Raw genomic sequence first — 17,525 nt, 5'->3', positions numbered from 1 at the left:
CCTGGGAAAAGACTGACCATCCACCTTATCTCTGCCCCTCATGATTTTATATACCTGTATAGGTTACCCCTCAGCATCCTACACCCCAGGAAAAAAAGTCCCAGAATATGCAGTCTCTCCTTATAACTCAAACCATCCAGTCCCAGTAACATTCTTATGAATTTTTTTGTGCACCCTTTCTGACCGAATGACACCTTCCTATGGCTGGGCAACCAGAAATGAACAAGACAATCCAGTGCAGTTTCACCAGCATCTAGTACAGATATAACATGTGCCAACTTCTGTACTCAATATTCTGACCAGTGAAGACAAGTGTGCCAAACACCTGTGCCTCTACTTTCAGGAAGCTATGTACTATCTCTAGGTCGCTCTGTTCTACGACATTCTCCACAGGCTAACCATTTACTGTGCAAGTCCTGCCCTGGCTTACCTTGCCATAATGCAAGGCTTCACCCTTCAACTGAGTTAAATTCCATCTGTCATTCCTTGGCCCACTGTCCCAATTTATCTAGATCATGTTATCTTAAATAAGCCTCCTCACTGTCCACTGTACCATCAATTTAGGTGTTGTCTGCAAACTTATGAACCATACCAATAATCTTCCCTTTCAAATCAATACTACAGATGACAAACAAGTGGAACCAGCACTGATCCCTGCGGCACACTGATTGGAATCTGAAAAATAACCCTCCACTGCACCCCGAGTCCTTCTACCAAGAAAATTTTCTAACCCACCCTGGATCCCATGTGATCTAACTTGGACCAGCCTAACATGAGGGGTCTTGTCAAAGACCTTTATATAGTCCATATAGACAATGTCTACTGCCCTGCCCTGGCCAATCCTCTTGGTCACCTCTTCAAAAAAAATGCAAATTCTTGAGACACAATTACCCATCACAAAGCCATGCTGACTATCCCTAATCAGTCCCTGTCTTTCCAAATGCATGTAGATCCTGTGTCTCAAAATCCCCTCTAATAACTTGCCCACCATTGATGCTCAACTTCCTGCCCTGTACTTCCTTGGCTTATTAGAAGGTGTCTACATGGCTATTTAAATGGAAAAACAAAAATACAATTTCCCAGTTAGTTAAGTTCTACACGGAATGTGTTCATCTTTGTTGCCATCTGCACCACACCAGTCCTTTTAATCTGAAGAGATGGTGGTAGTTACATGCAATAAGTTGCCAGAGGTGGTGCTGGAGGCAGAAACAATGACATTTAAAAGGCATTTGGACAAGTACTTGGATAAGAAAGGAGCAGAGGGATATGAGCATAATGAGAGTAAATGGGATTAGCATAGACAGGTATTGTGGACTGTATGGATGAGTCGGGCTAATGGTCTGTTTCTGTGTTGTGTGACTCTATTTTCTTTAAAGTACAACTCTTATACTTCTTGCTCTTGCATCTTCACCATTTTGAAAACAAGCCTTGTTCTGTCCTTCAAAGTTGCGCTTTGCTAGAACTCAATGTGGAAATTTTTGGGGACGTCAGCACTCCTGTGGCTCAGTAAGTTAACTTCCTCAGAGGGTTTGGGTTTGAATCCTGAAAAAAATAGTCTAAACTGACTGTCCAGTGCTGTATTTTGGATTAGACGTTAATCTGAGCATAATTACCTTAACAGATGGATATTGAGGATTCCAAGGCACTATTTCAAAAATAAATTGAGACTTTGCTCTAGTGTCCTGGCCAATATTTATTTGTCAATTAATCTCTGAAATATTGCTGGGAAATCATAAGTCTAATTACTTTAGTTGTGACTCATAGCTTCGCTTTATAGCTAAGGAGACAGGATGCAAAGGTAATCACTTTCGCTCCTGAGTGTCATTTCACTTTCAAATGCCTCTTCCTTATTCCTACTGAGGAGCAGGAAATGTGCAGTACCAAGTCCCCTGAAATTCAAAATAACCATAAGATCTGAAGAAAGCAAACAGATCACATCACTATTTTAACTTGTGCAGGCCCATCAAGTGCATAATCCTGAACTGAGTAGAATGCATCACTGACCTCTGACTTCCAAAACTGAGTTGCTTTTCAGAATTAGCAGTGCACTAATTGCCATTACTCATACTTGATGGAATGGAGTTGAAATGAGGCAGAAATAGGAATGATCTTTATGTATTTTAAAGCTGCCTCTCACACTATATACAAGATTTCAAATATGAACTGTACATTATGACAGCCAGTCATTAATTATACACTTCCAGAATATGATCACAAGAGGATCCTTCAAACTCAGTACAAACCCCAAAGATTTGAATCATTCAAGGGTCAGTTCTAATACCAATGCTTTTGCTTTATATACCATGGAATTTTCTGTGTAAACCTCAGATTATCCATGTGCAACATCAAAACAATGCATGTAGGTTGTTAACATTGTCACACCAGTCCAAGCAACAGAATGACAGAATTGGCAAAGTTAATAAATATTGACATGGAAATTGCTGATTCACTCCACAAATGATCCCTATGGTGATGCATCGACTTATCAGGAGACCATAGTCAGTGCGGATCAGCAGCAACATCTCCTCACTGACAATTAACACGGGTACACCTCAAGGATGCATGCTTAGCCCGCTGCTCTACTCTCTCTACACTCATGATTGTGTGGCTAGGCACAGCTCAAACACCATCTATGAATTTGCCGATGACACCACTGTTGTTGGCAGAATCTCAGATGGCGATGAGGCGGTGTACAGGAGTGAGATAGATTGGCTGGTTGAGTGGTGTCACAACAACAACCTTACGCTCAATGTTAGCAAGACCAAGGAATTGATTGTGGACTTCAGAAAGGGGAAGTTGTGAGAACACACACCAGTCCTCACTGAGGGGTCAGTGGTGGAAAGGGTGAGCAGCTTCAAGTTCCTGTGTGTCAACATCTCAGAGGATCTATCTTGGGCCCAACACATTGATGCAATCAGGAAGAAGGCACACCAGCAGCTCTACTTCATTAGGAGTTTGAGGAGATTTGGTATGTCACCAAAGACTCTTGCAAATTTCTGCAGATGTACGGTGGAGAGCATTCTGACTGGTTGCATCACTGCCTGGTATAGAGATTTCAATGTGCAGGATCGAAAGAGGCTGCAGAGTGTGGTAGACTCAGCCAGCTCCATCACAGGCACAACCCTCCTCACCATTGAGGATATCTTCAAGAGGCAGTGCCTCAAGGCAGCAGCATCCATCATTAAGGACCCTCACCACCCAGGGCATGTCCTCTTCATGTTGCTACCATCGGGGAGGAGGTACAGGAGCCTGAAGACCCACTCTCAACGTTTCAGGAACAGCTTCTTCCCCTCTGCCATCAGATTTCTGTACGGCCCATGAACACTACCTTGTTATTTATTTTTGTAACTTCAGCAATTTTTGTGTCTTTATGTCTTGCACTGTACTGTCGCAGAACATCAAATTTCACGACATATGTCAGTGATAATAAATCTGATTCTGCTTCATCAGTAAATCATTACCACCATTCATTTTACCTGTACAACCATTAGGCCGAAAACAAACTGGATATGGCAGCAGGGAAGGACAGTTGATATTTTGGGAAATAGTGAATTCAACTTCTTTATTTCAAAAGGGAGGAGAGAGAAAGCAGGAAATTACAGGCTGGTTAGCTTAACATCTGTCATGGGGAAATGTTAGAAGCTATTATTAGAGACAGCATAGCAAAGCATTTCAAAATGTTTAAGGTAATCAGGCAAAGTCAATGTGGCTTTATGAAAAGAAAATCATGTTTGGCCAATTTATTGCAGTTGCTTGAAGTAGTAACAAATGCTGTGTATTGTACTTAGACTTCATAAAGACATTTGATAAGGTGCCACATCAAAGATACAAGACAAGACAAGACTTCTTTATTAATCACGTGTACATCAAAACACATAGTGAAATGCATCTTTTGCATATAGTGTTCTAGGAGCAGCCCGCAAGTGTCGCCACGCTTCCAGCGCCAACATAGCATGCCCACAACTTCCTAACCTGTACGTCTTTGGAAGGTGGGAGTATTGGAATATAGAACATAACATATTGACAAAGATAGAAGAGTGGTTAAATAACAATCCACAGCATCAGAAAGATGCATAGAGCGGTGCACATCGAAAATGCTGCTGGAACCTCAACTTTTTACAATTATGTGCTGATGACACAATGAGGAAAGAAAGTTGCAAAGAGAGAATAAGGCAGCTGGAAAGACGTAGACAAGTTAAGTCAAGCGAAGATCTGACGGTTGCAGTATAATCTGAGAAAACATGAAATTGTCTATCTTAGCAGGAAAAATAAATAATAATATTATGTAACTGGTGAGAGTAGAGCTCTTATGCAGAGGGATCTGAATGTCCTCATGAAAGATCTGTAAAAGGCAAGTTATGCAGGCACTGAAAGTAATTAGGAAAGGTAATCGAATGTTATTGTTTATTGTGAGGGGAATTGAATACAAAAGGTAGGAAGCTTATAGAAAAAAACTGCAGATGAATCTGAACAGAAGACAAAGGCTAAAAGAACTCAGCATTGGTGTGGGGAAGCAACCCTTCCTCAGAACTTGAGAATATTCTCAGGAAAGGTCATTGATCTGAAATGTTAACTGGTTTCTCTTTTCATAGATGCTGCTTGACTGCTAGAGTTCTTCCAGCATTTCTGTCTGTCACGAGGTTATACTTCAGTTACTTAGGTTAGGCTTGTATCCACTGGAGTTTAGGAGATTGATGAGATGGGGCTTGATTGAAACATAGTATAATATTGTTATAGTATAATAACCTGGGATATATCCCAGGCACTGTGGACTTATCCACCTTATGTTCTTCAAGAAACCCAACGCTACCTCTTTCTTAATCTCAAAATGCCCGAGCATATCAACATGCTCCACATTGATCTCACTATCCTCCACTTCCTTCTCCTTGGTAAATACTGATGCAAAGTTCCTATTTAGGGCCTCGCCCACATCCTCTGCTTTCAAGAACGTGTTCCCTCCTTTATCCTTGAGTGGTCCTACCCTCTCTTGCTCCTAGTGGAGGTGTAGAATCCCTTGGGTTTCTCTTTAATCCTACTTGCCAATGACTTTTCATGGTCCCTCCTGGCTCTCCTAATTCCCTTCTTGACTTCTTTTCTAGCAGTTCAAAACATTCCTCATATTCAATATGGCTGTAGAGGTTACTCCAAGATTTCCAGTGGGTCAATAGAAAAGCCCAAGTCTCTTTCCAACCAATAGAGAATGGACAAAATGCTGCTTGTAGGGTACTATTAATAAGGTTACAGTGAGTCAGTAGCCCCTTCCAAAATACTCATAATTTTTAGTTCTGTGGAAATCAATGTTAAAATGATGTGAGGGAAGCAGAACCAACTGCCAGTTCCCTCTCACTTTACACCAGAGAGTCAGCTTATCCTTGGGCTGTGATTTGGAATGGAAGGCTGACTAAGGAAGGATTTCCACATTGAGATCTTGGTGCAGTCTCAGGTTTGCTTCCACAGGCTATAAAATAGAAATCTGGCAGCATAAACACAGCAAGGGGAATGGTGTTTTGTGATATTTCCACTCACCGTTGGTGGACTCCTGCTATGGTCACCGTATGTAAACAATTCGTAAAGCACAACACCAAAACTCCACACATCTGACTCTCTGGAGAATTTGCTCTCTGACAGAGATTCAATAGCATACCTAAACACAAAGAATTTGATTAAAATTTTACAGTCTAGATTTTCTACTTAATACCATCAAGATTACTGGCAAACCCTCTATACTCAACAGGTTAGCAGCATACGCCATCAAAATATTCTAAAGTGCAAAGTTTATTAAACTTGTAATTTTCTCAACCTGGACACCTGTCCTACATTGAAGTCCTAAACTGGGCCTTGGTTTAGTGACACTGGATCATGATTTTGGAGTCACAGGTGAGCACTGCTGATTTTACCCAGTGGTCCCTGTCAGGATAGACTGACTTGGGAGCAAACCTTCAGGAAGTGGTTTTACTAAGTGCTTTCTGGGTGGTAGAGATTGTGGTCTTAGAAGCTGTTTCCAGTGTAGATTATGTGAATATCCACCATGCAGAGTGCACTGGTTGTGCAGGGAGTGAATAATTAGTGTGATGAATGTGCTATTGATCAAGTGGGGTAAATTGCCCTTGATGTCAAGCTTCAACTGGGCAAGTGTTCCCACAGGTGCAGTGCACCCATCACATCACTCTATCCTTCAACAGTGGATCAAATACCACATCTGTGCAAGAACTCACTGAGCCATCACAGGGAGCCCTCATTGTTCATTAAGCACAGTTACTGGTAATGACAGGTATGCAAGGAAATCAGAAGGTGGCTAATGATAGGAAGAACTGCAATATCAAACATGGTCAAGGCAATGAAACATTTTGATGTAATATGATCAAATGAAGCACACTGGCTTTCCTACTGGTGTTGGACAGATATGAAAGATTGAATTCACAAAATTGCAACAGATAAAGAAGCGGCTTTGTTAAAATATGTCACTGGAGATTTCTCAGTGTTCTGGGAGTGAGGAAAACTAACTTCTCTGCCATGGGCCAAGTAAATCTACTTGTTCTTCTTGAGACCATGACCCCCTCAAACTGACATATTTTGGTTATGATACAGCTAAACAGCAGAATTGAGAGGATGATTGGTCTGGGTAAAAAGCAAAGAGCTGTATTTGTTTTTACACCAGCTTCAACATACAATTGGTAATGGGTTGCTTTGGAAAGAAATGACCACTGAGTGACCAGGAGTGGATGCTAACCAACTAATGGACTGCTCTTACCAAAAGATTGGACTCTCTCCTGCCTCCAGAACTTTATAATAATCCTTGTCTCCAGGCAGAATCTTGGTTAGTCCAAAATCACCTATTTTTACACAGGTGTCACTTTCTACTAGAATGTTCCGAGTTGCCAGGTCCCTGTGTACGTATCGTTTTGAGCCAAGGTATTCCATTCCCTTTCAACAAAAACAGAAAGAATTAGCACATGAGGTTTGTTGACAGGAGCATTTTTTTCCCCTTGAGGTGTCATTAATGCATTAGCTAAACAATCTAAGAGATTTCAAAATCTTCATTCGGTTGTCAATTTCAAGAATGCCCTTGAGGCTCTAAGATTAAGCTGCTGGACACTGAAGCAAAATCTAAAAAAAAACTCAACAGGTTAAAAAAATGAGATTTAAAAAAGATTGAGCACTTTACTTAAGGTCCAAATTTCTGACAATGGCGGTGATGTGATTGGCAGATTTGGGAACTAGGTAACGGCTCTATGACTAACTGTTAAGAATGATCCTTTGGAGGAATGAAGAATTTTTCAAACAACAGGAAGGTTCAACATCACCAAGATGTACATGTCAGGTGACCACCAAGGAGAATGGGGGTGGGATGGCTGAGGCAGGTAGTCATGAATGTGTGCAGAGTTGGAAACAAGTAGAAGATCTCCATATAATGAGTGTGACGTAAAGAAAAGTTGTACATTTCCCTTACATTTTTTTTACAGCTTCAGACCTTCCCAGAATATCTATGATGTGTGCAGCGTTTTTTAGATTTTGTTATTGTTCAAGTGTAGGAAGAGCAAAGATAAATTAGTACTCAGCAAGTTCCCAAAACCATTACTACAGGCAAATTGTTTTTGAACACAAGTCAGGGAAATATATCAGCCAGGATAATTGGAGGATACCCCAGTTCTTAGACAATTGCCACTGGTTCTTTAATACTCAGAGAAGTGAAAAGATCCTCAGTTTAATTCCTCAGCTGAAAGCCTGTACCTGCGACAATGTAGCAGTCCTTCAGTACTGCATGGAGAATGCTTTAAACCAGTCTGACAAAAGCCTAGAAGTGGAGCTGGAGCCTATAACCTTTGTCTCAGAAAGGAGAGCACACTCTCCTAAATAAGGACTGATATCTGGGTTAACAGGGATCCTTGCATAGAGTAAAAAGTCCAAACAGCTGATCTTGTGTCAGTTTATATTTGTGTTCGGGGCTTAGTGGGGCTGATACAAGGAACCTGTTCACACTGTTCTGTTTATACGAGCACACACTGTCCACTTGACCCTTTCAAAGAAATACATTTCTCAGCTGTGAAGACAAACACTTACCCTCTGGTTGTACATACCTTGCATATTTGAGAGGCATACAGAAGGAGCTTTTTGTGATCCAACCTGTGCCTGTTCTTTTGCAGATAATCTCGCAGACTTCCATGCGGCAGGTACTCCATGATCAGTCTCAGGTTCCTGCGCCCTATGGATACATCACACAGACTTTCCTTCATTCTGAACCCTCACTGTGCTCACATCAAGACAATTGCTGAAGACCTCCAACTGTCCCTTATGCAGCCACATTACAATCAGCTGGGCCTGTTAAGAATGGTATTTTACTTTTCTGCAGCTTTTCACACTTTGTGCCATTGGAATCAGCATGTAAAGGGCTAAATCAGCTTTGTCAAGGTTACTTCCATTCAACTTCTGAAAATTGAGAAAGTTTAAACTGCAACTTTTCTTTGAGTGGAGAGCATTAAAGACAAGCATGTGCTTAAAATCCGCAATGCTGGAAGGACTCAGCTAGTTGAATAGCATTGGTGGAAAGAGAAACCAGTTAATGTTTCAGGTCAGCAGCCCTTCCTCAGAACTCAGATCTGAAACATTGACTAATTTCTCATAACACAGATCTTGCTTGACCGGCTGAGTTCTTCCAGCATTTCTGTTTTTGTTTCAGATTCCAGCATCTGCAGTTTTATTTGTTTTCCACTGTGTTTAAAATTAGTTGGCTTCTGTCCCTGACACAGAATCCCAACCAATTACCCAGTCCAAAATTCAAATTAAGTTTTTAGAAAAAAAACTCAAAAAAAAAGTCCTCAATGGCTATCTGGGAGAGGGAATTTGAAAAATTCACAACCATTTTGCAATGCCTTCTGTCAGTCCTAAATGTCTGACAGAGTCCTGGTGCAGGGTTTTGACTCAAAACTTCAACTATTCCTTTGCTGCCACCCTTCAGCCAGGTAAAGCAGACTCTGGAAAGGTGCTCAAGAAGATCACATTTTGTTCTTCTAAACCTCAATAAAGCAAGTTTGTTCTCCATCTCTCTTCTTGAGCAGTTCTCTCATCACAGGAATTAAATGAACCTGGACCCCTGTTCTATTACCCCAGTGGTCTCCTGCGCCTTGACTTTTGTTAAAAGAAAGAGTAAACATGATGTCACCAAGTAGAGTTTTTGAGGAGGTGACCAAGAAGGTTGATGAGGGAAAGGTGGTGGATGTTGTCTTCATGGACTTTAGCAAGACCTTTGACAAAGTCCTGCATGGGAGGCTGCTCTAGTAGGTTAAGTTGCTTGGCATTCAGGATGAAGTAGTCAATTGGATTCAAAATTGGCTTAGTAGGAGAAGCCAGAGAGTGGTAGTAGATGATTCTCTTTCTGACTGGAGGCCTGTAACTAATGGTGTGCTGCAGGGATCAGTGTTGGGTCCATTGTTGTTTATCATCGTTATTAATGATTTAGTAAACTGGATCAGCAAGTTTGTGGATGACACCAAGATTGGAGGTGTAGCGGACAGTGAGGAAGGCTATCAAGGCTTGCAGCATGATCTTGACCAGCTAGAAGGGTGGGCTGAAAAATGGCAGATGGAACTTAATGCAGGCAAGTGTGAGGTGCTACACTTTGGGAGGACAAACCAGGGTAAGACTTGCACAGTGAATGGTAAGGCTCTGAGCTGTACGGTAGAACAGAGGGACTGGGAATATAGGTCCATAGTTCCTTGAAAGTGGCGTCTCAAGTCGATAGGGTCCTAAAGGGAGCTTTTGGCACTTTGACCTTCATAAATCAGGGCATTGAGTACAGGAGGTCGGATGTTGTGTTGAAGTTGTACAAGACGTTGGTGAGGCTGAATTTAGAGCATTGTGTGCAGTTCTGGTCACCTACTTACAGGAAAGATATCAATAAGTGTGAAAGAGTGCAGAGAAAATTTACACGGATGTTGCTGGGACTTGAGGACCTAAGTTATAGGGAAAGGTTGAATAGGTTAGGACTTTATTCCCTGGAGCGCAGGAGAATGAGGGGTGATCTTATAGAGGTATACAAAATTATGAGGGGTATAGATAGGGTGAATTGGTGCAGGCTTACTCCTCTCAGGTTGGGTGAGACTAGAACTGCAAGTTATACGGTAGTGTAGCGGTTAGTGTAACATTATTACAGTGCCAGCAACCCAGGTTCAATTCTGGCCACCGTCTGTAAGGAGTTTGTACGTTCTCCCCGTGTCTGCGTTGGTTTCCTCTGGGTGCTCCGATTTCCTCCCACATTCGAAAGACGTAAGAATTAGGAAGTTGTGGGCATGCTGTGTTGGCACTGGAAGCGTGGTGACACTTGCGGGCTGCCCCCAGAACACTCTACACAAAAGATGCATTTCACTGTGTGTTTCAATGTATATGTGACTAATAAAGATATCTTATCTTATAAAGTGAACGGTGAAATATTTCAGGGGAATCTGAGGGGAAACTTCTTCACTTAGAGAGTGGTGCAAGTGTGGAACAAGCTGCCAGCAGAAGTGGTAGGTGTGGGTTCAATTGCAACACTTAAGAGAAGTTTGGATAAGTACATGGATGGGAGGGGTTTGGAGGGATATGGTCCGGGTGCACATAGATGGGACTAGGCAGAAGATCAGGTTGGCATGGACTAGATGTGCCGAAGGGCCTGTTTCTGTGCTGTAGTGCTCTATGACTCTATGACTAAATGCTAAAGCAAAATAACAGAAATGAGGAACAAAAAGACCAATCATACTCACCAACACTGTAGCAAACGCCTTTGTATTTGACAATGTGTTCACTGTGGAGATTCTTGACCACTGCAATCTCCCGCTCAAAGTCACGAAGGTGCTCTCTTGTTGTGTGTTGTAACTTCTTCACAGCCACCAGGTCCCCTGTGTTGTCTCCAAGGGGATCATATCGGCACAGCTCTACACTGCCAAAGTTTCCCTGTTGGTCAATTAACCAGACAAATTGGAAAAAGTTGTTAACCTCTCCAGAATTACCCTGGAGTCTCATCCTCATCTAGTTGAAACATCCTCTCAACACCCTCTAATCCTGGTCAAAATCTTATATTTCAGTAAGGTCACATCTCATTCTTCTATACTCTAATAAGTATTGACCCAGCATGCTCAACCTTACTTCACGCATCAACCCCTCTATCCCAGCTATCAACCCAGTGGACCTTCTCCACACTGCCTCCAATGAAAGTATATTAATCTTTAGATAAGATCAAAACGGTGTTCCAGGTGCAGTCTCCCCAATGCTCTGTAAAGCGGCATCAAAGTGTCTTTACTTTTATATCCCATACCCTTTGCAATAAAGGCCTGCATTCCATTTGCTTTCTTCATTAGCTGCTGCACTTGCATGCTGACTTATTGTGATTCAAAGAATCAAGGAATTGTTACACCACAGAAGCCCAGAATTGTGTATGCCTCGTTAACCACGTTCTCATCCTGCTCTGCACTTCCAATGACTTGTGCACCCATACCCCAGATCCATCTGCTCCTGCACCCACTTTACAACAATGTGCTTTATTCTGTTTGCCTCTCTTCATTCCTCCTGTCATAATGCGTCACTTCACATTTCTCCACATTAAGCCCCAGTAGACATACTTTCCCCTGCCTTGTAAATGCATCATCTTAGAGCTTCCATGACATAAGTATATCCCCAAAGAATTGAGCCCTCATCCCACTCTAGAGATCTGAGCCCATCATTCAGCCTGACACTTCCAGTGCAACACTGAGAGGGCTGCTGAGTTGACAGTAAAACCATCTCCCTGCCTGTCATATTGGTGGGAATTAAAGATTCCACAGCACAGATTGAAGCCAATATTATGGGTCAGAATTGAGCTTTGAAATGAATACCTTCACAGAAAATGAACTGATCGTTTAACATCATGTTCCTGTGGGTGTCTGCTGTGCACACAAATATATGGCTGCAAAATCAGACTAAAGGCTGTGAAAAGTAAATCAGATCTTTGATACAACCTGAGTATATACATGGTCAGCCCTCTCCCACCTCCCCCAATTCCCCCACCCTTCCAGCTTCTCTGTACACAATACCTTGCCCAACATTGAAATGAATTTGAGGTGCCTCTCTTCAAAGTTCGCATCTTCCTGTTTCCTCATAGCAACACAGTGCCAGAAGTCATTTGTATTTGGAAGGTTACTGGGGGACAAGTCACACAGTCGTTCGTAGTCTGAAAGAAAACAGCAAGGATTGTGAAGTACATGGGGTGATTGCAGTAAGATTTTGTGGTTAGAAGTCTGGGCCCAGCTCATCAACCCGATACACTAACTGCTTCATTCTTCACAGACGCTGCCTGACCTATTGAGCATTTCCAGCATTTTTTGTTTATATTTCAAATTGAGTATCTGAAGCATTTTGCTTTTAAATTAATGGTTTTCACGTCTCTTTTGCCACTGAAGTGTCTTGAATTTTGTCAGTGCAGCTTCTAGTGAATTGAATGCACCAAATACATCAACACCGGCAAGACACAGAATGCTGCTCCGATATGATATAGTCCTCGTTGATAAAGTAAAGGGGAATCCTGTGAGATTCTACAAGTACATTAAGAGCAAAAGGATAACTAGGGAGAGAATCAGTCCCTTTAAGGATTAATGTGGTCATCTATGTGGAGCCACAAGGGAAGAGAGAGGTCTTAAGTGAATATTTCTCATCTGTATTTACCATGGAGGTCATGGAAGCTATTAAGGAATTAAGGGATATGAATAGTGATGTCTTGGTACATATCTACATTATGAATGCAGATGTTCTGGTGGTCTTAAAGCATAATAATGTGGACAAATCCCTGATACCTGACCAAGTGTATCCAAGGAAGCTAGGGAAGAAATTGCAGAGGTCCTTGCAGAGATAGTTCTATCTTCCTTAGCAAGAGATGAGGTACCAGAAGACTGGAGGGTGGCTAATGTTGTGCCTTTATTCAAGAAAGGCTGCAAAAACAAACCAAGGAACTACAGGCCAGTGAGCCTAATATCAATGATGGGAAAGTTAATAGAGGGGATTCTGAGGTACAGGATCTACCAGCATTTGGAAAGGCAAGGACTGATTAGGGACAGTGAGCACAGCTTTGCGTGTGGGAAATCGTGTTTCACGAGATTCTGCAGATGCTGGTATCTGTAGCAATACACACAAAATGCTGGGGGAACTCAGCAGGTCAGGCAGCATCTATGGAGGGAAACAAATGGTTGACGTTTTGGGTCAAGACCCTTCATCATTTGTCCTGATGAAGGGTCTCGACCTGAAACATTGACTGTTCATTTCCCTCCATAGATGCTGCCTGACCTGCCGAGTTCCTCCAGCATTTCGTGTGTGTCACAAATTGATTGAATTTTTTGAAAAGGTGACGAAGAGGAGTGGTGAGGCAGGGCAGTAGATATGGTCTACATGGAATTTAGCAAGGCTTTTGTCAAGGTCACACATCATAGGCTGGTCTGGAAGGTTAGATCACTGAGCTAGCCAAGTGGATACAGAATTGGCTTGGTGGAAGGAGATAGTGACCACAACTCCCTGACCTTTAGCCAAGCCATGGACAAGGATAGGAGCAGAAGATTTGGGAAAGTAGTTAATTGGGGGAGGGCTAATTACAATGGTATTGGGCAGGAACTTGGAGGCATAAATTGGGAACAGATGTTCTTAGGGAAATGCACTGCAGAACTGTGGAGGTAGTTTAGGGACCACTGAGACAGGGAAAGGATGGTAGGGTGAAGGAAGCATGGTTGGAAAGAGAGGTGGAACATTTAGTTAAGGGGAAGAAGGAAGCATACTTAAGGTTCAGTAAGCAAAAATCAGATAAGGCTCTTGAGAATTGTAAGGTAGCCAGGAAGGAGCTTAAGAAGGTACTTAGGAGAGCTAGAAGAGGACATGAGAAGGCCTCGGAGGTAGGATTAATATATGTGAAGAACAGGAGGATGACTAGAATGAGGACTGCTCAGGGATAAAGGGGGAAACATATGCCTGGAGGTAGAGGAAGTCCTTAATGAATACTTTGCTTCAGTGTTCACCAGGGAAAGGGACTTTGATGAATATGAGGTCAGCACAGAACAGGCTAATGTGCTACAGCATGTTGAGGTTAAGAAAGAAGTAGTGTTGGAGTTCTAAAGAACATTAGGATAGACAAGTCCTCGGGGCCGGACAGGATATACGCCAGGTTACTACGGGATGCGAGGGAAGAGATTGCTGGGGTTCTGATGAACTTTGAGTCCTCCCTGGCCACATGAATGGTTCCAGAAGATTGGAGGATGGCAAAAGTTGTTCCATTGTTCAATAAAGGTAACAGAGATAATCCTGGGAATTATAGACCAGTGAGTCTTATGTCAGTGGTGGGCAAACTATTGGAGAGGATTTTTTAGGGAGAGGATTTACGAGCATTTGGAGAAGCATAGTCTTATTAGGGATAGGAAACATGGCCTTATGAGGGGCAGGTTGTGCCTCATGAGCCTAATTGAGTTTTTTGAGGAGGTGGCAAAAAAAATTGATGAAGGTAGAGTGGTTCATGTGGTGTATATGGACTTTAGTAAGGCTTTTTTTTGCATAGTAGGGGAATTAAGGGTTATGGGGTAAAGGCAGGTAGGTGGATCTGAGTCCATGGCCAGATCAGCCATGACCTTATTGAATGGCGGAGCAGGATCGACAGGCCAGATGGCCGACTCCTGCTCCATGTTCTTATGTTGACAAGGTTCCCCATGGTAGGCTCATTCAGAAAGTCATGAGGCATGGTATCCATAATTGGCTGTATGGATTCATAATTGACTTGCCCACAAAGGCAGAGGGTGGTAGTAGATGGAGAGTATTCTGCCTGGAGATCGGTAACTAGTGGTGTTCTGCAGGGATCTATTCTGGGACCCCTGCTCTGTGATTTTCATAAATGACTTGAATGAGGAAGTGGAGGAGTGGGATAGTAAGTTCGCAGATGACACGAAGGTTGGAGGTGTTGTGGATAGTGTAGAAGGTTGTCATAGGTTACAACGGGATATAGACAGGATGCAGAGCTGGGCGGAGAATTGCCAGATGGAGTTCAATCTGGAAAAGTATGAAGTGATACACTTTGGAAGGTCAAACTTGAAGGCAGAATACAAGGTTAATGGTAGGATTCTTAGCAGTGTGGAGGAACAGAGGGATCTTGGGGCCCACATCCATAGATCCTTCAAGGTTGCCGTGCAATTCGATAGGGTTGTTAAAAGGCATATGGTGCAAGTTGATAGATGCCTCAAAGTTGCAACGCAAGTTGATAGTGTGGTTAAGAAGGCATGTGTTGTGCTGGCCTTCATTAGACAGGGGATTGAGTTCAAGAACTGTGAGGTAATGTTGCAGCTCTATAAAACTCTGGTTAGATCACACTTAGTACTGTGTTCAGTACAGTTCTGGTCACCTCATTATAGGAAGGATGTGGAAACTTTAGAGGGTGCAGAAGAGATTCACCAGGATGCTGCCTGGATTTGAGAACATGTCTTACGAGGATAGGTTGAGTGAGCTAGGGCTTTTCTCTTTGGAGCGACAGAGGATGAGAGGTGACTTGATAGAGGTGTATAAGATTATGAGGGGCATAGATAGAGTGGACAGTCAGCACCTTTCTCCGAGGACAGCAATAGCCAATACCAGAGGACATCTGTTTAAGGTGAGTGGAGGAAAGTTTAGGGGAGATGTCAGAGATATATATTTTAAATATATACACAGTGGTGGGTGCCTGGAACGCACTACTGGGGGCAGTGGTAGAGGCTGATACAATAGTGACATTTAAAAGACTCTTGGATAGGCACATGGATAAGAAAAATGGAGGGTTATGGGCTGTGTAGGAGGGAAGGGTTGGATTGATCATGGTGTAGGTTTATATAGGTCGGCACAACATTGTGGGCCAAAGGGCCTGTACTGTTCCATGTTCTATAGAGGGTGGTAGTGGAGAGTAGTTTTTTCAGACTGGAGGCCTGTGACCAGTGATGACAGGGATGAGTTTTGGGCCCACTGTTGTTTGTCATCTACAGTATATTAACAATTTGGATGACAATGTTGTTAACATGATTAGTAAGTTTGTGGACAACATCAAAATTGAACCACAGAACTATAGAACAATACAGCATAATACAGGCCCTTCAGCCCACCATGTTGTGCCACCCTTCAAACTACACCTAAGGCTATTTAACTCCTTCCTTCCACATATCCCTCTAACTTAAATTCCTCCATATACTTATCTAACAATCTCTTGAACTTGTCCAATGTATCAGCCTCCACCACCACCCCAGGCAGTGCATTCCATGCACCAACCACTCTCTGGGTGAAAAACCTCCCTCTGACATCTCCCTTGAACTTCCCACCCAATACCTTAAAGCCATGTCCTCTTGTTTTGAACATTGGTGCCCTGCAAAAGAGGTGCTGGCTGTCCACTCTATCTATTCCTCTTAATATCTTGTATACCTCTATCATGTCTCCCCTCATCCTCCTTCTCTCCAATGACTAAAGTCCTAGCTCCTTTAGTCTCTCCTCATAATCCATACTCTCTAATCCAGGCAGCATCCTGGTAAATCTCCTCTGCACCCTTTCCAACGCTCCCACATCCTTCCCGTAATGAGGCGACCAGAACTGGACACAGTACTCTAAGTGTGGTCTAACCAGAGTTTTGTAAAGCTGCATCATTACTTTGCGGCTCTTAAACTCGATCCCCCGACTTATGAAAGATAACATCCCATAAGCTTTCTTAACTACCCTATCCACCTGCGAGGCAACTTTCAGTGATCTGTGGATATGAACCCCAAGATCCCTCTGCTCCTCTACACTGCCCAGAATCCTGCCATTTACCTTGTACTCTGCGTTGGAGTTTGTCCTTCCAAAGTGTACTACCTCACATTTCTCTGGATTGAACGCCATCTGCCACTTGTCAGCCCAGCTCTGCATCCTATCAATATCCCTCTGCAAGCTTCGACAGCCCTCCACACTATCCACAACACCACCGATCTTTGCGTCATCTGCAAACTTGCTAACTCACCCTTCCACCCCCTCATCTAAGTCGTTAATAAATATCACGAAAAGTAGAGGTCCCAGAACTGATTCCTGTGGGACTCCACTAGTCACAGCCCTCCAATCCGAATGCATTCCCTCCACCACAACCCTCTGCTTTCTAAAGGCAAGCCAATTTTGAATCCACGCAGCCAAGCCTCCCCAGACCCCTTGGCCTCTGACCTTCTGAAGAAGCCTACCATGTGAAACCTTGTCAAATGCCTTACTAAAATCCATGTAGACCACATCCACTGCACTACCCTCATCAATCTTCCTGGTAACCTCCTCAAAGAACCCTATCAGGCTTGTGAGGCAAGATCTTCCCTTCACAAATCCATTCTGGCTGTCCCTAATCAGTCCATCTTTCTCAAATGCTCATAGATCCTATCTCTTAGGATCCTTTCCAACAGCTTACCCACCAGAGACGCAAGGCTCACCGGTCTGTAATTTCCTGGACTATCCCTACTACCTTTTTTGAATAAGGGGACAACATTCGCCGCCCTCCAATCCTTCAGTACCATCCCCGTTGACAACAA

At 42.9% G+C, this 17,525-nt stretch overlaps 2 protein-coding genes across 4 annotated transcripts in view; both read right to left on the bottom strand.

The window, feature by feature from the left end:
* Positions 1-17,525, bottom strand: part of rfxank (regulatory factor X-associated ankyrin-containing protein) — an 830,559-nt gene that overhangs the window by 233,034 nt on the left and 580,000 nt on the right. The window lies entirely within an intron of this gene.
* The window catches only part of LOC127582443 (tyrosine-protein kinase JAK2-like), a 130,735-nt gene that overhangs the window by 11,591 nt on the left and 101,619 nt on the right, over positions 1-17,525 (bottom strand). Inside the window, 5 exon segments of the mRNA XM_052037703.1 lie at positions 5,527-5,644; positions 6,752-6,924; positions 8,079-8,203; positions 10,737-10,926; positions 12,042-12,178. Of these exon segments, the coding sequence (XP_051893663.1) occupies positions 5,527-5,644; positions 6,752-6,924; positions 8,079-8,203; positions 10,737-10,926; positions 12,042-12,178 (743 nt within the window).

The sequence above is a fragment of the Pristis pectinata genome, chromosome 24 (genome assembly GCF_009764475.1).
Source record: "Pristis pectinata isolate sPriPec2 chromosome 24, sPriPec2.1.pri, whole genome shotgun sequence".
NCBI classification, from domain to species: domain Eukaryota; kingdom Metazoa; phylum Chordata; class Chondrichthyes; order Rhinopristiformes; family Pristidae; genus Pristis; species Pristis pectinata.
This window is presented reverse-complemented; position numbering and strand designations above follow the sequence as displayed.